The 21,475-nt window shown below is 53.7% G+C and overlaps 1 protein-coding gene across 2 annotated transcripts in view; it reads left to right on the plus strand.

The window, feature by feature from the left end:
* Positions 1-28: 28 nt before the first annotated feature.
* The window catches only part of LOC122370624 (heterogeneous nuclear ribonucleoprotein L-like), a 67,955-nt gene continuing 46,508 nt past the window's right edge, over positions 29-21,475 (plus strand). Inside the window, exon 1 of one of the 2 annotated variants that reach the window (XM_043346371.1) lies at positions 29-251. In XM_043346371.1, the coding sequence (XP_043202306.1) occupies positions 186-251 (66 nt within the window). In that variant the 5' untranslated portion in view covers positions 29-185. The remainder of the gene's footprint in view (positions 252-21,475) is intronic. The other variant, XM_043346372.1, reaches the window with a different exon arrangement.

Raw genomic sequence — 21,475 nt, forward strand, 5'->3', positions numbered from 1 at the left:
GTCAAGGTCACCCGCGGCGACGTGACCTGGTGACCTGAGCGGTGGCGCCCCCTGCTCGGGCGGCGGGCACCAGTTGCAGGCCGGGCGCCGCGGCCGGCGCGGGCGCCATCTGTTGAGGGGCGCCCCGGGCACGGCAGTTGCAGCGGTGGTCGGCGCCCGTCGCCGGCGGCACTGGCAGTCGGGCTATGGCGATGCTTGTGGAAGGGTATACGGGGAAGCGGCTGCGGCCGGACGACGCGCTAGGCCACCCGGTGAGTACCTGAACCAGTGTATGTACAGAGGGGCAGGGGTGTCATGTGTGGTATCATGCAATGCTGTACCGTAATGGATGCGTGTGCTGAGAAGCTGCGAGTTCCTGGGTGTGCTGTGCAGGACCATAGAGCCTCGAGGCACAAGCTCCATGAATGTTGTGTGGTCCCAACGGTACCTTGACGCTGCAAGGTACTGCGAGTGATGGCTGTACCGTGCGGTACCACGTGGCGCCAAGGCGTAACGTTCCGCGAGTGAGAAGCGTTTCCTTCAGTGCGCGCGGCCCACGAGGTATCGCGAATGCGATGCTAGCATTGAGGCATTTACATACCATGAGACAGCTGCAAAATACCGAGATTATCGCATCATGCGCGGACTGGAACCTGGAGTGCTAGGATAATTGGACACTCAAGGATGCATCACTGCAGTTTGTTTGTTTCCGACGTTATCACATGGTACTGGGTACGTGTTGTCGGGAGAACTATGCAATATTTACCGGCGAACAAACGGCTCGTTTTCGACATCCGACGATACTTATTCATCCAAATGCTGTCACATTCGCAAGGTTACGTATTGAGGCCGACCAGCACTCCCCTTATAACGCGAGACTGGCGTCATGCAGGGCTCCCAGTCGCGCACACTTGTGCGGTTACTGCGGGGTCCACAGGTGTTTCCCGTCCCAACAATTGACTCCTCACACATGTGTCACCGAGAAGCGATTTTCCGCTGTGGTATTTGCACAGCCGTCTATACAGTGATATGCATTACGTGCAATGCATAATTCAATACTGAAGGGACTGTGATTCATTTACCTTTGTCCAGTTGCCCACCGGGTGCTGCCCACCTGACCTGACCTTGACCTGATCTGTTCTGACCTGAGGGACGCTGACCTTCCTTAGCTCGGCCTCGGAGGGCCGTCATGATATCACTTTCCGTCGATACAGAGTTGGACCAGGATCGCAAAGATAGGCGTGTGTAACGCCTCAATGTCCTATTCCTGTCATTTCTGTGTCGTTTCTGAAATAAGTGAATAACAAAAAGAACAAATCCAACGATAACCTCAGCCGTCTTCTGAGAGCCACCACAGCACCTCACGGCGTTCCTCGTTCACATACACTGTGTTGCGGCTCCAGCGACCATGGCTTTACTGCACTCGTCACGACCGGGGAGGCACGGGTGCAACGCCCGGCACCGTCCGCCGCCCGGTCCCGTTGCATTAATGGCCTGGCTGGCTGCATAGCTCAGCGGCCGCCCCGGCCGACGCGGCGGGCGGCGATGGAGCAGGGACGCTAGAGGAAGATGCGATGGCCGGTTGTGAATTTGTGCTGGTGAGATGATGCGATGGGCTTGCTGATGGGGAAGTGACAAGGGATGCTGAATGCAGAGGTGATCATGACGACATAGGAGCCAATGGCCGCAGTGCCGATCTAACGATGAAGATGACAGCGGAGATGACGACGAAGAAGGCGATGAAAGCAATAAAACGGCCATGGCGACGGCAATAAAACTGGCGGTAAAGATGGCGATAGATGTTGAAAGGATTGTGAAAAGAGAGAATCCGGTTAACTAGCTCGAACACGGATTAAGCCACTGAAACTTTGTCTGAGACTAGACAGTGTCACTAAACAGTGAGAGAAAAGCGCTGGCGGAGATGTGTGGGTGCATGGTTCAACATCCAGGTCACTTGTTGACCCCAAACACAGACGGCTCACTGTGCCCTCAGGGGTCAGAGGTGACGACCCACGCGGTTGTCTGATGTACCGCGGGTCACTGCAGGTCGCGTGATGCTCACGGCACGTCGGGGTGTTGGTGACCTGGTGTCGCCAGAGGTGCGCTCTGAACGGCTGGTGAACGGGTACAGGGTCACAGCTCACAGTCATCTTACCAATGAGTGAAGAAATAGTCACAGATCACTCATGTTGCATGTTGCCACTTACCGGCCCAATCAGAAATCGCAGCAATAGCTCACCGTTGTCTTGCACTGTGCTGCGATCCATTCCTGGTTTTCAAAATAGCAGGCAGTTACTCCCGGATCTTGAACCACTCATCTCTCGATAAGCCTCACATACCTAAATATCTCATTGGCTCGCTGTGTCTCCTATACCCCACATCACATGCACCGGGACTGAGCATTCGCCCACCCCGGCTCTGTCGCGTCCGGTCTCGATGTCGCGTCCCGTCTCGATCACCGTCCTGCCAGCTGCCGCTTTTCACACGTCGCCGGCGCCGCTCCCGACTGTAGACACGGCACTAATGGTACCGGATGGAGCTCCGGTGCCGCCGGCTGGCGCATCAACACGGAGGCGAGACCCCTTCCCCGGCTGTGTAGAGGGGCGGTGGCGCATCAGAACCCGCCGAGACCCCTTCCCCGGCTGTGTAGAGGGGCGATAGAGCATCAGAATCGGCCGAGACCCCCTTCCTCTATACCCCGCCGAGGGTTGTTATCCAGCGTCCTCCCCAGGTTTGCTGAGGGGTAATTTGTTGTGCTACACTGTTCAGAGAAAATATATACACACGCCCTATTCCATGCCCGACGGAGCTTAATGACTCTGAACGGATTGGACTGTCAATAACCCATTTATAGTCCTTTTCCGGACCTCACACATTATTCCACACACATTATTCAATTTGTCTAGATTTTGTTAGACGAATTTTAGTTAGTATTATTCACAACTGCCGTTTCGGGGCACACTCTTAATACTCTGCCGAGTCTTGTGTCTGTGTTTTAGATCTCCCTGCCACCTATACAACGAACCTAGCTAAATAAACCAACTAACCTACATAGGTAATCTTCCTCCCAACCTAACTAACAAGGCCGTCTACTGCAGCGACCGCGGGCTCCTCCCGGTCAGCCCCGACTCCCGAGTCAAACTTCCCGCAGTCACCCGGGAGCAGCAGCTCTCTCTATTTCCTGCTCTGTGAGCCCTCGCCGTCTGCCGGCTGCAGCTCGCTCCTCGGCACTGTAACGACCACTAGCTGGTGCCGAATCGGTCGCCAGACCCCCGGCCAGAGGGCTAACTGGCGCTCCACTCACACAGGTGGTGGTAAGGGATGAGTTTGAGCAGACCTTGGCGGCCGGCGGGGCAAAACTGATACGTCGTGCCAATCTGAGTGTCAGTGTCGGGAAGCGGTGTCACATCAGGCCAGGTTTCAGTGTCAACTGTCAGGAGTGGTGCCATATGGCGACGCTATATGTCAGTGATTGACAGTCATGAGACATGTTGTCAACTGTCAGACTGTCAGGTCAGGAGGTCAGTTGTCAGCAAGGTTTGACTGTCAGATGCAATAGGTGGCTAAATTAGGCAGATCTTATGCAGACCTGGCAAGTGGCAATCGCATGTATTTTGAACACAATGCTCATACACTACATATACAGATGTCCTCGAGTAGCCACAGAGCCCCGATGCCCCTTTCTGCAGGATCAGCCTCTGTTACGACCGTGCGAAATGTTGCCGTCCATTTCCAGCATAGTATCTGGGCCAACGACCAGCGCTTCCGCCGCACTGTCGCGAATAACTCATCGTCGGACTGCAGGCTCGGACAAATCGACAGCGTTGACACAGGGCCGAGTTCGGATACGGTCCTACATGGATGGCTCTGTGAGGGTTTAGTATATGTGTGCCGCTGTCGATCGCAACTGTAACCGGAAAAGAAGGGTCTATTTCTGTACCAGAAAAGCAATTTATTCTATTGACATGGAACGGCTGGCAGAAAGCGAAACGGCGCTTCAGGAAGGAATCAGAGCAGGAGTTCTTTAACCCTCGCCCTGGCAGGGCATTTTTCATAACACGGCCTGGCAGGGGGGGGGGTCGATGCGACCCCCCCCCCCTCGCGATTGGCTCCTATGGCACCTAGAAACATCAAATTTGGTAGGTAGGTGGGCCCCCTGCTGGAGTTCTCGCCCCTGTGCAAATTTGGTTGTTCTAGGTCAATATTTAGGGGGGTTTTGGGGGGTATAAATGTAAAAATTTTGCTAAAAACAGGTCAAATGTTTTTCGCTTATAACTTCTGATCTAATTAAGATAGAGCAAAAAGAAAAGCACCAGTGAACTCAGCACGTCAAGGCGCGTCGAATGATATACTTTTTAGCTTGCTTAAGTGTACTTAAAGTTTTTCTTAATTTTTAAGTAAACTTTAATTAATCAATTAAGTTCAACTTAACCAAAGTGCATCATATCGCATATCATTCGATTCGGCTGATCATAAGGAACACAATGACACCATTTTTTAAGCTCTAGCGTCATTATGTGCCAAGTTATTGGCAAAAACGTCATTTGACCTCAGTTGACCTCATTTGACCTGACCCATGGATAAGTACACCAAACAAAGAAGCACCAAGTGACCTGCTGTTAAGTACTGTGGTTTCAAAGCACAAAAGTGATAGAACGAGGCGGATATCTCCAGTATTTTCCGAATTTAGTATTTTCCCATAGGCTTAACATTACGGCGTAATGACCTCTAACTGACCTCAGGTAAGTGACCTAAAAAAAAACGAACTATATGTTATACAACTCGGTGAACTTAGCACATCCTGAAAGTTTGAAGGAAATCAGTCGAAAACTGTGAGTTGGACAGGTGCAAAAAGAAAATTGAAATTTGACCATGACCTTGTACCGGTTTTTCTGACCTGGTGACCTGACCCAAGGTCACCCGGACCTGAAATTTTCAGGTAATATGTAAAAAGGTTGCCCCATAGGCTGTGCCAAATTTGGCGGCGCTGCGCGCCGCCGTTTTTACGCTATCTTCGAAAAACCTGGGGTCGCATCGACCCCCCCTGCCAGGGCGAGGGTTAATCTTTTTGACGTTCTGAAATGCAAATGATTGAATTAATGTTCTCTCACTTCACATACGGTAGTTCCCCGTTGCTGCACTATTTCTCCGCTCCTTGCATCATCCCAGTTTGCTGCTGCTCTGAGCCGCTTCCCGCTGTGCCAGGGTTCCTCCGTTCGAAGCCGAGCTCGCATCGTGAGGCAGAGCGGCAGGGCCATCGCCGCGTAATCAATATTCTCTGCAGCGTGCCTACATTATGCATGCGATCCGATGTGCCATGCAACGCCCGGGCACCTGGGCTAAGCTGTCCTGCAGTGTTCTGCATTCTAGCCTGGAATCTGTCCCCTTCCCTCCGCCCCGCGCACCCTGAGCCCCTACTTAGTCGTTCATCAAACAAGACTGCGACGGCAGAGCTTATGTCCGCCTCGCTACAACACCTCGCCATAGCCGGCTGCAACACCTCGCCATAGCCGCGGGCGGTCAGCAGTCACGTGACCTGCAGCCGAGTGCGGTGCTCGGAGACGAGGCGCGGTCATGTGACCTTGCTGCCGTGCCGGGTCGGGTGAACGGCACACTGCCGGCCGCCGCTGCACCTGTCTGTATGTTTGTGTGTTGGCCAGGCGTGCAGTGGCCTATGGTGGACCACAACGGCGGAAGTGGAGGGAAGAATTATGAGGAGCTGGGAAAGTGTGAGAAAGAAGGGAGAAGAAAGAGGAGGAGAGTCACATGAGGGAATTCGTTCCTGCCAAGACTGACTTGGTCCCCGTTCTGCTCAAACGTTGCCCCAGTGGTTTATGCGGTGCGCCGCAATTTGTCAGTCTGTCAGTCTGTGACAGTTACGACACGTCGCCGTCTGCCAGTCTGTCAGCCTCTGACCACATACCGCAGTCTGTCAGTCTCTCAGCCAGTGACAGCCGCCACACGCCGCAGTCTGTCAGTCTTTCAGCCTCCGTCAGTCTGTGACGAACAGCCGCAGTCTCCTAGTTTGTCAGTCAGTGACAGCCGCCAATGCGCTTCAGTCTGTCAGTCTGTCAGTCAGTGACAGCCGCAGTCTCTGATAGTCCCCACACGCTGCAGTCTGTCAGTCTGTCAGTCTCTGACAGACACCCGCAGTCTGTCAGTCTGTCAGCTTCTGACCGCCTGACGGACTGACACGCTGCAGTCTGTCAGTCTGTGACAGTGAGATATGCTGCAGCCTGTCAGTCTGTGCCAGTTACATCACGGCGCAGTCTGTCAGTCTGTGACAGTCTCCACACGCTGTAATCTGTCAGTCTGACAGTCTCCCACAGACGCCCGCAGTCTGTCAGTCTGTGACAGTGGGACACGTCGGGCGGCGCGCTATGTGGCGACGCACGATGGATGGCCGCGGCGTCCGGACGCCACCGTAGCTCACTCCGCAAATTACTGCGTCCGAGTTCCGACGGCACCAGTGAATCGGGCCTTTATGGCGTCAGCCCCACCAGTGAATCGCGGGTCTGTGGCGCCAGTCTCCCGTACAAACAGAAGGCACGTCACATAGAGTGACTTCGCTGATTGAAAATACCGATGGATTAGTGTCATTTTTGGAAACAATATCACATAAAGCTTGCATTTTTCAACAGTGGAGACATTCAATATTTTCATTGGGCTCATTCCGTGCCTTCTAAACATGCAAGCTGCACTATAGAGCTGCTGAATATAGCTTTATAAATTAAGCAGATTTAATCTGGACCGTGGACACTTCCTGTCATGAATACAGTTCATCTCAATGACACAATCTTCATGGGATCCGACAGAGCTGAAATACCTCCCAAAAGGATAAAACCTAACCTCTCACCACCATCTCATAGCCAGTACCCATGCCTTGCTCACCAGACGACATTAGCGCCCGTACAATAACAACAATATCTCTATGGATCGAGGCTAATCGAACCGATACATGCGCCAATCGGTCCCTGATAGGTCCGAGTGTGGCACTATCAGTCGGCTGGGTGACCGATATCGGCGTAACCACTAACCAATGGTGGTTATACGTGACGAGTCATACCTCTTGGTTCCTACACTATACAATTCGTGCGTCGCAGAGCCTCAGGTCTCAGACCTGCTCCGGTCCAGGATCGTGCCTGTCCCACCGTAACCCTTCCCAGCTGGGGCGGAGACGAGCCCCGGGATATATTCGCGGAACCACTCGGCCCGCTCGCCAGAGTGGATGGGGGGGGGGGCTAAGGGGTCCACATCCGGCGTCCAAAGTGCCTCTCCGCATCGGCAATCGCACAATCTGGGCCGCGCCGCTCCTCTTCTGCTCAGAGCAAACCAAACACAAACAGCCGCACGGCCGCCCGCCGCGACGACGCAGGCACGTCCGACGTCGCCAGTCGCCACCGACGGGGTATCGTCGACCGCGACGGACGGTGAGCCGGCGCGTCAGGACGGCCGCAGGAGCGCCACAATGACCCAGCTCGGCGGCTGTGCCGGCGCGGCGGCGGCCGATGCGGCGCGGTGGTTTTTGTGCCGGCTCGGCGGCGTGTTTTTGCTGCGACCAGTTGATGCGACGATGGACGCGTCGCGGCTTGGCCACCGCGCCGGTTCGGGCCAGGATGGCACCGTCCCGATCTGGCAGCGCTCCGAGTGCTGCCAGATGCTCGGGGAATGCCTGTCGAACAGCTGGCCGCCCGGAGATGTGTAGCTCTTATCGTTCGACAGGCCAACTCGCCGTCACTGGGCGGAGGCATTTGTTGAGTGTCGTTCTACGGCGTCGTTGACGACGAAATGTGCGGTGAAATGATGCAATAGAGCGCCGGCGTAAGCGATATTGACAACGAAATGGGTGTCTAGCGGCATTAAAACATCATGCAATGTTTGTCGATAGTTTGTTTGTTATGAAAGATAAAAAGTTAATATCAACAGTAACATATTTCCAAAAACATCAGTAGCGCTCGTTTCAAAAAGGTTATTAAATTAGCACTGCTTTCCTCCCCGTTCTGCACAGGCAATTTAACTTATGGCCGTCCATTACGGCGCGTGAAAGGCAATCTGTCACTGAGGTCGTTTTTACGGACGCCGTACCAGAATAGTTTGCTCGGTGGAGGGCGTACCTGGGTGTGCTCTCGGTCTCCACATCGCAGCTCTCCCCGGCTCGTCATTTCTGTATCTCCCCGGCTTGTCCTGCTGTGCTGACTCAGCACAAGGCTGCCGGGTGTCGAAGTCGGAGTCGGTCGGAGTTGACACCTCTCTCCCGTGTCTCCGTTCATTTCTGCACCTCCCCAGAGGCCCTGCTGTGCTGGGAGTGGGTCTGTGGCCGCCGGTACCGCAGCCAAGTGGCCGGGTCACGGGTCAACAGACCCGCGCGGCGTGCATGACATCGCTGCAGTCTATATCGCGGCCCTCAGTCAGTTCGTATCGCACAGCGTCTGACAGATTACGGCGGGCTGCTGAGGGTAGGGACGGGTTATCAGACGAACAGCCTATCGGGCGCATGGCCCTAGGACGAGAACCCGTTGCGGCTGCAGACAGCAGGCATAAAGGTAGCAGCTCCGTCCATTTCACTCAGTTTTCTAAGGAGGGATATAATTTATTCTGTCCGCAACTTTTATCCATTACTTAATCTTTACCAAAGATAATCAACTAAGTTTATCTTATTATGCATCCCAATTAAAGGCAGAACATCAAAAACGTCCCGCAAGTCATTCTAATCTCAAGCATCTATCCAATCAGCCGGGCGGCTCTAAATTTATAAACAGACCCGGTATGGATCTGCTGTTCGTGCAGAGCCGTACTTCGGGGCCAAATTGGAGAACTGCGGCACCGCCTCGGCGCCATCAAGTTTCGCGGCGCGGTACTTTTATTGGGGAGGGGATCACCTCAGAGCCCCGCCGGCGTTGTTTCGACGTCTGGAACCGGGCAGTTTCCCCGCCGCCGCTCGGCCGCTCGTTCTTCGAAGGATAGATCAGAAATAGCTCGGCGCTTCCGGACTTGCGTGTTTTTATTGAGACGTCGATACTTAGAGTTCATTGCCTCGATTCTGAAAAGGAAACTGCAGATCTCCTTTCAGCAACAGCCAGCAGTCACCTGTTTTGATGTTTTTCGATCTATCATTGCTAAACAGTGCACCCTGGTAATGGGAATATGAGGCTGCATGGGTTAGTATCTTATCGGTAAGCATAGTTGATTGCCGACAGGTTTACAAATGCAGATAATTTTATCGTGTTTATAGGTCCATTGTTGCCGAAGTGCTACATATGAAGAAATATTAGGTATATGTTCTTATGAAATCGCCTTAGGGGCTTGATTGAAGAACTCCGTGCGATACTTTAACTCATCACCTAAGGGATGTTCGTCATGGGATGGTTCGGCCTGACATATGTGCAAAAAAAAAAGATAGTTACGATCGTGTTGTTCCTCCCATCCTAAGTTTTTTACGATATGTCCCACAAGAAACGTCCATTAGAACCAGGAAGGTTTTTTCATGCACGTGAAGAACCATGAAAAAAATGAAGCAATATTTGAGAACTCCTTGAACATTTTCAGAAAAGGATTTTCTAGCTCTGTCAAATCATCAATTCATTTTCGGTGAGGCATTCAACCGAAGAATAAGCCTTTGCAGATCCGATTTTCTGGGCAAATTGCATTAACGGTTGGCGGCCCAATTTATGGCGACCCCAGCCACTTTGCGGTCCGATAAACCCCGGTGGGGAATGGCGGTCCCTTCATGTGACACGTTTTCGACCTGAACCCCCGGGGTCTCGGGAAGCCTCGGCCGGGGCAGAGGGAGTCACTCTGTCGGACGGACAGCGGCGCGTCACAGGGTGACGATGCAGCGTCACTGATGGATGGTCACCGGTGACGGAGGAGGGTCCTCTGGAACAGACCCCTCCCCTGAAACCGCCGCTCCCTCCGCCCCAGTCGGCCGGTTCGGCGGGAAACACACAGACCTCTCTCTGTCCCCCCCCCCCTCCCCAGGCTGACGGCCGTGAGACACCAACTTAGAAACGGTGCACAGCGCTGTCACAGCGACCGCGTGCCAGCGCGTGTCATACGACTCGCTAAACCATCGATCGCGTGCGTGATTTAGTGAAAACAGGCGCATCAGAGTGCGTCATAGGCTGTCAACGCCATTCACATAGTTACTGCGCACGCATTGCCGATTCGTTTAAAACATTACTGTGCTAAGATCGTAGTTGAACCCTTACGGTCATGTTGTCGGATATGGCAGGGTGGGAGCGGCGCCCTTCTGTCGCGGCCCAGCGAGCACACCATCCCCAGCACCCCCTTCCCGCCTCGATCCGAGCTTCCCCTCCCTCCGGGGGGGGGGGGGGGGGGGAGCGCCTAATGCCTCTCTGACAGCCATGTATTCAGATGCCGGCAATAAGTGTCAATGGAGAAGCCATTTTCCAGCTGGTATGAGATTTTAACACAGAAAGCGGGAGATTTATGTGCCATTGATGATCATCACCAATGGGATTCTGCTCGGAATCACATGTCCGAATTTACCAAAAGCCGATTTTACACGCGTGTATGCTTTTGTCTCCAAAAGCACACCGCGCGCGGCACTTTTTGACTTGCATGCAACCCGTTAATTAACTAGATCACAAAAACAGGTGATATCATCCGTATGTGTGTTCGATAATAAAGGAAGCCTCAAATTGAGCTACTTTCAGGTGGAAGAGCCACCCGATCGATTCAGAAATAATGGTTTCTTGTAGAACAATTAACTTGACTAGCGCTCTCGAACACGCTATCATCGAGGTTGTAATATCATAATATATTTCGGCTGCCTTGTCAAAGCATGATGACAGGGGCCGGTCGGTATTTGTCTACGAATTAGATTGCTCGTATTTATCTTTTTTAGTTACCGGCAATGACAGCCATTCTATTGGATGACTTAGTTCCAAACAAGAGCCATCTAACGTTGCAATTGCTGTTTTACCATAAATCTGTTTTACCCAATGCTCGGTGAAGCGCATTACCAATGGTTAGAAATGTGGTACGCGAACTAGAAATATTTTCTTTTTTCACATCATTTTCATCATCGAATCTATCGCTCTTATTTACTTTTCAACATCATTCTCCAATATTCTGTTCGCAATTTATATTTGTATGCATCAGGCATCCGTGCGAAATTGAGCCATAACACAGCGCTGCCCCACCGTGCGTTTACCCCCCACAGAAAACCTACCGAACACCCTGCCGAGTCACAGCACCGGCCGCCCGCCGACCCCTCGCTGATTGTCTGGGTAATTGATCGCATATCATTTATTCGGTGCCGATAACAGGTATATGGACCAGCGGTCGCCGGACGGTGACAGGCTATGTGCCGTCCATCATCCTTGGCGCAAAGTTGTGCAGTTAGAAATAAGGTGGCGAGTGTTGTTTGGGTTGTGTTATTCCCACGTGGATCCTGCCGTGGTAGATTATTGATATGGTGGGACTCAGAGTAATGAAAATGTGTGCGAGGAAGCTCAATTTTGCAACGCTTGTAGCACATGAATTAGGTGTGCGAGACCATAAGTTAGAGTTATGTTTGTCAACGTGCAATTTCATCTTGGCGTGAGCACCAAGGGTGTTTCGAATTCTCGCTGCCGACGCCTAGTCCACTGTGCATGAAGATTGCAATGGGAGTTGTCTCTCTCAGTTCCGCGAACTTGCGGGAGTGCAGTTTGCGCTGAACGCAGAGCGATTGAATCAAGTTTAGCACAGCAGGCTAAGCAGAGTGAACTTATAATTGAGTCCGCTTATAAATTTCAGTGGCAAACTTTGGTGAGAGCTAGTGGGTATCAGTGCTGCCTCGTGAATTCAAAGATACCAGGCGCAAAATGTTGGAATGATGTGCGTATCTGTACACATTGCTATCATACGTCAAGCAGAGTGGCGTAAAAACGTAACGAACAGTTGACTTACTACTCGTAAAGAGCAACAGAGTCAGCTCAACCCGGTCTGTAAAAACAGCCAAATGAATATTAGAATATGTCCTTCGCCCCTGCCACTCACGCAAAGAACCCCGCCGTCGCCCCCTGCGGGAGCTGCCACGGTCAGAGGACCATCGCCAACCAACATCAACATTCAACAGGTCCGCCCCGCACAACCGTTAGTCACGCGCTGCTTCAATTTGTCTCCTTCTCACCCTCCGTCCGGCGACTGACGGCGACCGAAAGCTGGCAGATAGTCGACGACGCGTTCCGTGGTGCAGATGTCTCCTCTGCTGTGAGCTGACCTGGGAGGCGGACCGCCCCGGATTGAACACTGCTGTTGGTACCAGTGCAACATTTATGTCTACCGTCTGCATCGCCACTGGCTGTCAGCCGCGGGCTATGGAGAGAGTGTGCCATTGGGCGAGATCTGGGAACTAGCGTAGTGAAAACGTGGCCTTGTCCACCACATCGCGTGCCGGTATAGGCTATCGCGGAGATACGCGTTGCGTTGTCCTTTGAGAGAGCGTTTGGTGTGGCTGCTCCTTCCGTCCTCTGAGCTCTCTGCAGAAAAAAGGGACGTGCAACTGAGGCTCACTTATAGAGGAGCCGGCGGACGGGCGTCGTCGCCGGCTTTGCGTTCGAGGGCGGCTGAAATTCGGTGGCGCCGAGGCGTGAGCTTTGCTCGAAGTGCACCTGTTCCAAATCCCACCAAATGTCAGCCAGCGGATAGAGGCTCCGGGTCGCCGCGCTTTCTGGACTCAGCACCCTGTCTTTGGGCCAGCGGTATCAAAGGAGAGATGAAAACGAATTATCAGTACCGACCTGTCCGTGACATGATCTTTAGACATATTCCTAATCAACAAACCCGACCACAAACGGCACCACTCACTGGTGCTGTCCAAAGCTGTCTCATCGCATACCAAACACAGCTTGCAGTGTTACCTCATGGCTCGCCCTTTCCAAACGCCATTGGGGGAAGTCCATCAGAGGCTCCCGGGAACCGGAGCGGGATGTCACTCGGTGCCATTTCGATACCACAGTCACCAGGGGGACACTAGAGGCCCGAGGACTGCATAATAAACTCGGGTACCAGGAATTAATCGACCGCGGTGCTGTCCGACCCCGCTGCTGTCAGATGAACCGCTTGCCAATGACGGAGTGCCCTCAGCTGGGACCGGAGCGCTGAGGACGTCCAAACGGAAACTTTCTGGGCGGTTAGAGAGGTCTGTTGAAGTCCAGCGCCGTCCTTTGAAAGATCCGTTCACACGGAAATTGTAGCTGCGTCTGAACTTTGAGGTTGTGGTCAAGAGAGCTGGGTCAATGACCCGTGTATCACTAGTCTAAATTTGGTGTCGGCAGGGCAGCAGCGAATGACGAGTAGACGGATCGCTGGATCCGTCAAGGTCTTTGTGAAGCTGCTGCAGTATGAAGTGCACGGCATTTAGGCTGTGTTGGAGAAATTCCACTCGGCGACGAGCCGAATCAGTTTAACGGTCACGCCACGGGCTGAGTGTCGTTCCAGAGGCGCCGACTGTGAGAACTGCGAGGCTGGAGGCTCGGAGTAAATTCACCGCCGGGTGCCAACGGTTCTTTTATGTGTTGGGCGCCGACGCCGCCAGCTACTGGAGAACTGGTCCGCGACTCCGCCGGAACCGGTCAAACTTTTGATGTGAAGAGGTCAGCAACGGCAGTGCGGATGCCTTCTTCATTTCTCTCTTTACTCGCATTGACTACCTTGCTCGCTGTTGCATTGTGTCTCATCCCGGTCGCGCGTCTCTCCAATTGACCCGAGGATGTGGAGTGTGGATACCTGGGTCTGTTTACCCGTCACCGTCGGCCTGTCTGCAAAGTGGCCTAGTCCGTCCCCCAGGATACCCGCCGGGTGGCTGCCACCTGTTTTGAAGTACTTACCGCGCTCGTGTGCGGAGCTGTTGTTTGTCGAATGGCTCGCTCGATTCTCGAGGGACAGAAGCGTCGGAACATTACCCCCGGAGAGCCGTCGTTGTTGGTCGGACAACTGGCGACCTGCCGACGAATTTGTCGGCCGTCAGCAGACGGTTGTTTGGGAGTGTCGGACTGCTAGCAAACGACCGGGATGCTGTCGAAACCGACAGTGACCTGCTATTGTCCATCAGTGTGACAGTGCCTATGTGTGACAGTGTGACAGTGACAGTGCAGCCTGCTACTGCACTGTCAGATCGTCATCAGATAATCTACCATATTAGTTCCTCAAAAGACTACTGCTATCCTTGAGTCATTCGCATTTGCGCTTAAAATGTCCAGAGTGTTGGCCTTTGGGCATTTCAATTTGAGTTGGGCACATGCACTACTCATAAGTCACACGTTTCTCTCAAATCGTTCATCATTTACTCATGATTCGTTCCTGAGATGCCGACCATCGGTCTCTAAGTCACTCATGAGCCATCATCCATTCATGAGCGCCGCTGCGGGGTTGCTCACTCAGCGCTCTGGCGGGCGGCCGTTTCATCCCGTCTGGACCAGTCTCTGTCGTCTCCGTTAGTCGATGTGCAGGGATAGACGGCCCGGCGACCGGGGCCGCAGCTTTATGAGGGGTCCGGCGCGGGCCGGAGGGCGTTTCATGCATTGCAGAGCAGACGTCGGTCGCAGAGGGGACCGACCATTTGGGACCGGCACAAATCGAATGTGACCGGATGACGCTGTGTGATGTGTCTGATACAGACTACATCACTGGGCTGACGGTAAAATGGGGACCGACGCTGTGCAATGGCCGTGTGATGCAGGTTTTCAGTTTTCATCGTGCCATGTTTTCAGGGGCGGAGCTTTCTATACAACTGATGGGGTGGCTGCCACACTAACCTGCCATTTGTCACACCAATAAACGTTTAGTCCCACCAACTTGAGCCGATTTGTATGACTTTGCCGCTTTTTCAGTGTAGCATCTGATTCACCTTGACAATCGGACATTGTAGGTTTGACGACTTATTGCCGCACCAATTTCCCTGGAAAAGCTCTACCCATGCATGTTTGTTTTGACTAAAATGCATCGCTAGACGTCTGATGAATAGATGATGAATGGCTTTTTCATATCAGAACTTTTTCTGAATAAAACAAATATTTTCTTTCTATATTTATCCTTTATTTTTCTTTTCCTCAATGGCCAGACTGAGTCTTATCTTATCATTTCTACCGACTCACGTCCAACCTGTAGCCTCCAGGATTTATGGCAGTGTTTTTGTTAGCATCCTCTCCGCGGGTTGCATATGACGGAGAGCGACGACTGACAGTTCACCGGGTCTCTCTGCTCCCCTGAGGCGTTCTGTCTGCACCCGGCTCGCGGCTGCCGCCTGTGACAGCCGCGTCAGAGCGCGACAGCTGGGTCGTGTCGACGGCAACCGGCGGCGTCTCATCGTCCCGGCGTCGACACCGACTCTGACAGCGCGACACCGGACGGCGACGGCGGCTGTCCGGCCGCGTCAGGGCCTCCGTCATCCTCCGCCAGTCCGCGGTAACTGGTCCGAGCCCTCACCAGTTGCGCTAAAAAGCAGGATATCGCACAGGATAATTGATCGAGGACCAGATCTCTTATAAACAACACTGCATAGTGCATTGCTATATTCCCTTTGCCACTTACCTACCATGCCTCGTCTTGACCTCGCGTTCTTCCTCCCGCCTCCTACCGGGCTCTGTTCTGTGCACTCTCCCGCGTCCCATTCGTCCCTCCAATTCATTCCACGGTCGCCGAGGAGTACTTCCGGCTGGTCGGCCGCATGGTCCCTACGGGGCCCAACTCGGTTATTGCCTCGCGTGCGAAGCGTCCGACGAAGATCAACTTCTGCAAAGTTGCCTCGCCTTGTCCCAATGAAGACACATCGGGCCCGCGCCCGCCGGCACTGCAAAGTCAGCGGGGAGGGCAGACTCGGTGTGCCGAGCAGAGGCGGAGGCCGATAGATGTTCTCCTTCTCCCATCCTGTTGATCATACAATGGCGTTTTGGAGAAAGAGGAGTCAAATGGTTGTACAATTTTGTGATTCGATAGTCGATATGATTGATGGCCGTTGCTGCAAAGTGACATAATGTTGCTACTTTTTTGGCAGGGTTTGTCTTCATTTGCTATCGCACACAGCTTGCAGGTGATTCCAATAAGCATAAGCTCTTGCGTTGCTGCTTGACATTGCATTGCATAAACGCCTCAGCAATTTTCTCCTGGATTAACTTGACATCCCATTAAAGTAAGTAATGCTTCAAATCCTTACAAAAAAATAGAATCATAATTTGACATCAAAGAATTAACGTTACCTTGGAAGAAGATTGCAGGTGTTGCTTATTATTGTGCCCTGTCAGCCCCAGTCACAATCGGCACCATTCATTGATTCATCGCGGAAGGACCGCTGAATCCTCGACAGACACCTGCCCCGCACGGCCCCGTCGCGACCCTTCCGTGTGTATGGAGCGCCGGGCGTCAATACAGACACACACCTGGGTCTGAGTAGGTCGTTCGTTTGGGGGTGCCTGCACGAGGTGCAGAAGCACCTGCAAGGCTGTCGGCTTCCGCGACTGCAGGGTGCGTGATGAGCTTACCTGGTTAGCGGTCGATGCAGCTGCTTCTGTGAGCGGTTGACGTCCAAGCTGCTTGGAACTGAGGTAGAAGCCGCCATATAATCTGAATGTGTACGAGGATTGGATGGTATCTGAAGACCCATTGGGCTGTTGTCACGAACGTTAATAACGGATAATGTCACGTAATCCCTACCAGTCACGATATAGCGGCAGCAAACCACACTGCTGGTGGTTTGGCGTTCGAGCGGCTTTTGTTAGATTTGTTTTGGTCAAGTAGGCAGAAGTTTTGGAGACGAGTCAAGAACCTGGAAGCTCATGAATCACTTGACACTATAGGGAGCAATTTCACATATGGAATGATGATATACCAGTGCTTTATATCCAAATACCTTCTCTTCCTGCTGCATTTGTCTTAAAAAAAATCAGTGTAGTCGTTCCAGAATGTGGCTTAGAAATCGCGCGATAATTAGGGAATAATTTTGGTATAATTTTCGCCTTGTTTGCAAATGCAAGACAGACACATTCCAACACCCAGCTGTGATAAGCTGCAGATTTTGCGTTAATATCGTTTCGTCGACTACCTCCGGCGTTTGGGGGCCTTCCGCCACCCGGCTGCAGGCCGCCGTCAGATCTCATTTCTCCCTGCCAGTCGCTGCCAGCCGGAGAGTCTCGGCCCGACTTTATCGACTCGGCCGTGACAGCGGTCCGGCTCAGTGGCTCCGTGTTACCGGACAGTTCTTCGGACAGTTCTTCTGCCGGTGCTGCGAGTCGAACACGGACGGTGGCGACTGGCGACAGCTCAATCGTCCGTCGTCCGCCGTCCGTCGTTCGTCGTCCGTCGTCCGTCGTCCGTCGTCCGTCGTCCGTCGTCCGTCGTCCATCGCCCGTCGTCTGTCGTCTGTCCACCCGTCCGTCGTCCATCGCCCGTCGCCCGTCCGTCGTCCGTCGTCCGTCGTGGGTGGGTGACAGGGCGGGACCGTCGGTTATCGCATCCGTCGCCTGACTGCAGAGCGGGATGGCCTCTGTCGGTGTCCCCCTGCCCCGTCAGAGGGACGGTGACACCGCCTCGGTTCCATCCGGCGGCGGCGGCGGTCGCCAACTCAAACACGCAGCGTGCCGAACGCCGCGCTCGTCGCTCCGTCGTCAGCGGCGAGCCGAGGCCGCGGAGAGAGCGTCACCTACGACGGCCCCAGCTGAGACGACGGACAGCAGAGCTGCGTCCCTTTTAGCGACTGCCGACGACTGCGACCGCCGACGGGTAAACACAGACACACATGCGTAGGAGGCCCGTGCTGTGGATGGAAAAGGCCGGCTGGGTTTGCGCCCGGGGGACGGGGCGACCCCAGGGGCCAGAGAGCGGAAGTTGGTAGCTCCGGTCGCAGAGGGAGCCCTGGCGCTGTGATGCTGCCTTCCCGGAACATCCGTCTCTCTTGGGAGAGGGGAGCAAGGAGAGGGAGAGAGCAGGAGAGAGGGGATGCCGAGGAGAAGGGAGGAGCCGGCTCCCTTGGGTGGCAGGCCGGCGTAGTGGAAACTGTGTGAGGGTATCGGAAAATATCATGGAAGAGGGGGCAGATAAGAAGAGCCGGGTCAGAGAGCGGGGCTGTCTGACCAGGCCGATCAGCTGAGCTGGACCCGTGGACTGGCACCGCTGTTTGGCACGTCCTCTGATCGCTGACACTGCTGAGAAGTTGTCCATCATCACACATGACTTGGACGAACGACGTGCCAGCGCCACTGTAAATTAGACCGCCAAACAGGGCTCCACCTGTCCGATACGGGACGGCTCTGGTCAACAGTCTCACCGTGACAACCGCCCACGAACCCCACCTACACGTGGCACCTGGGCGGGACACCATACCGTTCCTAGCCGCGCGCTGACTCCCAGACATCCCTGTCGACCCCGGGAGATCACTGCAGCGCAGTGTCCCGCCGTGATGAGCTCGTGTTTACCACACCGCTCGCCGTTAAAGCCGCCAATGTCGCCGGGTGGGGCCGGACCAACGGCGGCGTCCCCGCCTTCCCCTCTGCCAATGGTCCGACGGCCACTGCCGAGTCGGCGCCGACGACACCCATAAATGTCGCCTCTTAATGAGCGCAGCGCGGCCAGAAATTGTGACATCGCCAAAGCGCGACGTTAAGAAATGGCTCGTGATTATTCGTGGGGAGCTGTGGTGGTTGAGCTCTTTGATGTAGAGGGGATGTGTGGTGCTAAAATTATCGCTTTTAGTGGAGTGAATTGAGGTCTGAGCTAGAAGCTGTCAGTCGTTCTTTGGTGTATTTTGAAGTTGAAGACTATGTAGGTTAGGCATCGGTCTGTTTTTGCCATGTTATATCTGAGTAGCTCAAGGTGCGTGACTCTAGTTGAGTTGCTAGATTGGCACTTTATATCATATAGTTATTTGCGTCTATTTAATTGATTATCAGCAGAAAGTGGAGACATTCAAATGACACAACCTAATGGCTCAAAGACATTTCCCGGCTCGATAGTGACGTGTTGGGGTTTTACGCTGTATGTTTTGTGATGATTCATCAACCAGCCAATGCGGTGGTTTTGTTTGGGTAAAAACAACAAACTGTTTGTTTGCTGAGCCGGTGACCTGCAAAACCGATCTTTTTGCTCGGATGGTTTGAAACGCCATCAATGATTCATGTTAGTGGATGTAAATGACATTCTTGTGCAATTTCTTTGCATGTTGCGTTAGTAAGAGTTGCTGAGAAATTGGGTTACGGGGACGGCCAATACGGGGTTCAGTGTACCGTTACTTTATTAATTTTAATCACATCTTGGCGTGCCAAAGCATGCCAAAGTGCCCTGTTTAACAACAGTGCATACTATGTTCCTCAGAAATGTTCCATTGCCACCAATTGCGCCCACAGCTCTGGGTGAGGCGCTGTTGGCCGACATTTTTCGTTGTCCCTGCTCGGTTCAACGATTTTCTTCCGGCTTTGCAGCTGCCAACAGCTTGACCCCCGCATCAGCCAGTGTTTGGAATATGTCCGTCGTGATGGGCAGCTACATGGCCGTCCTCACGTCCGGCCTCCTCACGTCCGAACCTGCTGTGTCGTGCATGTTAGCTCCTGAGCGGCCGTCACAGGTCGGTCCATCAGGTGAAGGCCGAATGATGGAATATCGCCTGAATTCGATGGCTGACAGAGACATCTGCGTCACGCCTCAGAGCTCATTCAGTGCGCCTTACCGGAGGTGTTTTTCTGCCAAAGTATTTATGGAGTGAGCTTTCAGCGGCTGTATCGACAGCTGGTCCTGTAGAGCTGGATTCGAAAGCTAGATTCTGGAGCTGAACCTTAGACTCAGTCTAGCAGATCTGTCTCTGCCTATGTCTTCGTCTCTGTCTCTGTCTCGGGTTCCCGTCTCCTTCTCCTTCTCCTTCTCCTTCTCCTTCTCCTTCTCCTTCTCCTTCTCCTTCTCCTTCTCCTTCTCCTTCTCCTTCTCCTTCTCCATCTCTCCTCCGTCTCCGTCTCCGTCTCCGTCTCCGTCTCCGTCAGGTCTCGGACCGCCGTGACGGAGATCATGCCGACAGCTATGGTCCGTTTGAGCCATCGATCGTGCTGTTGCCGCCACTGCTGTCTGACTCCCGATCCTGCTCGGAGTTTGACCCCCCTCCCCCACCCTTACCCCACCCCCACCCCGATCCGAGGGGTGGGGTGGGAGTAGGGGGGGCTGTTTGTTATTGCTATGGACGGGATGGCGTTGTCGAGCCGTAAAATGTCCAACTAGCGCGCCATGTTGCTTCGCTAGAGGCGCTTTGCGCTGAATATTACCAGCCTTGAAGGAAACCGTCGATTGTTCTCTTGCAATGAGAATGGCGAGAATGGAGCGGTTCGGTTTTGTGAGGACTTCTGTTGTTTTATTTTCCTGACCGATGAGTCGGAATTCTTATTCTGAAGGAGTGTTCTTTGATGTTTGTTTTCGTCCCGCCCTAATTCGTGAGGCTTTGATCTAGTAAGTGGCAAATGTGGTGTCTTTTACAAATGTTAATATAACGCTGCTTCGTTGACCACATACTCGAACGGTGTTTCACCTTGCTGCAAAGCAGGCCACACAAATATTTCATTACAGCGCGCTGACCCTTTAGCGAAGCTTTTTTCACGAATGAATAAAAAGTCATGAGATTTATTCCTTAGATTGCATGCATGTCATACATTCTCCTCTCATTTCTCTTTCATTCTCCGCCTCCTTCCCCACTCCCCCCAACCCCTCCCTCTCTCTCCCATACCACACCCACCACCACCCGTGATTTCCCTGAGCCCATACACCTGTGTCACGGCACACACAAGTGGCCTGGGTCCACCGCCCGACCGTGTGCCCGTTTCTGTGTCCGTCCGTATGTCGGTCCATGTGTGTCCGTCTGTGTGTCCGTCTGTTCTGTCCGTGTGTCCGTGTGTTCCTCTGTGTGTCGGTCCGTCTGTCCGTCCGTGTGTCCGTCTGTGTATCCGTCTGTGTATCCGTCTGTGTATCCGTCTGTGTATCCGTCTGTGTATCCGTCCGTGTGTGTCCGTCCGTCTGTGTCTCGGCGTATGTGTCCGTCCATGTGTCTGTCTGTGTGTCCGCCCGTGTGTCTGTCTGTGTGTCCGCCCGTGTGTCTGTCCATGTGTGTCCGTGTGTGTGTCCGTCCGTCTGTGTCTCGGCGTATGTGTCCGTCCGTGTGTCTGAGTGTCCGTCCGTGTGTCCGTCCGTCAGTGTGTCTGTCCGTCCGTGTGTGTGTGTGTGTGTCCGTCTGTGTGTCCGTCCGTGTGTGCCGGTCACGCCAGAGCGCCACCGCGCCGCCACGGAGCGCGGAGCGGCGATTCACTGCTCCGCCGCCGGCGCAGTTGCAAAAACGGCCCGCTGAAAGGGCAACCACCTGCCCTGAGGCGGCGGCGGCGGCGGCTGTGGCGGCGCGGCTGTGTTGGGAGGCCGTATGTGGCGCGCAACGCAGTGCAGAGACGGTGGTAGTGCAGGGGCGATGACGCAGCGTCTTGCGCCGACTGCATTCATCGTTTAGAGCGTGTTGCCAATGATGACGCCGGTT

Source organism: Amphibalanus amphitrite, unplaced genomic scaffold (assembly GCF_019059575.1).
Source record: "Amphibalanus amphitrite isolate SeventyFive unplaced genomic scaffold, NRLGWU_Aamphi_draft 001151F_arrow, whole genome shotgun sequence".
Lineage (NCBI taxonomy): Eukaryota > Metazoa > Arthropoda > Thecostraca > Balanomorpha > Balanidae > Amphibalanus > Amphibalanus amphitrite.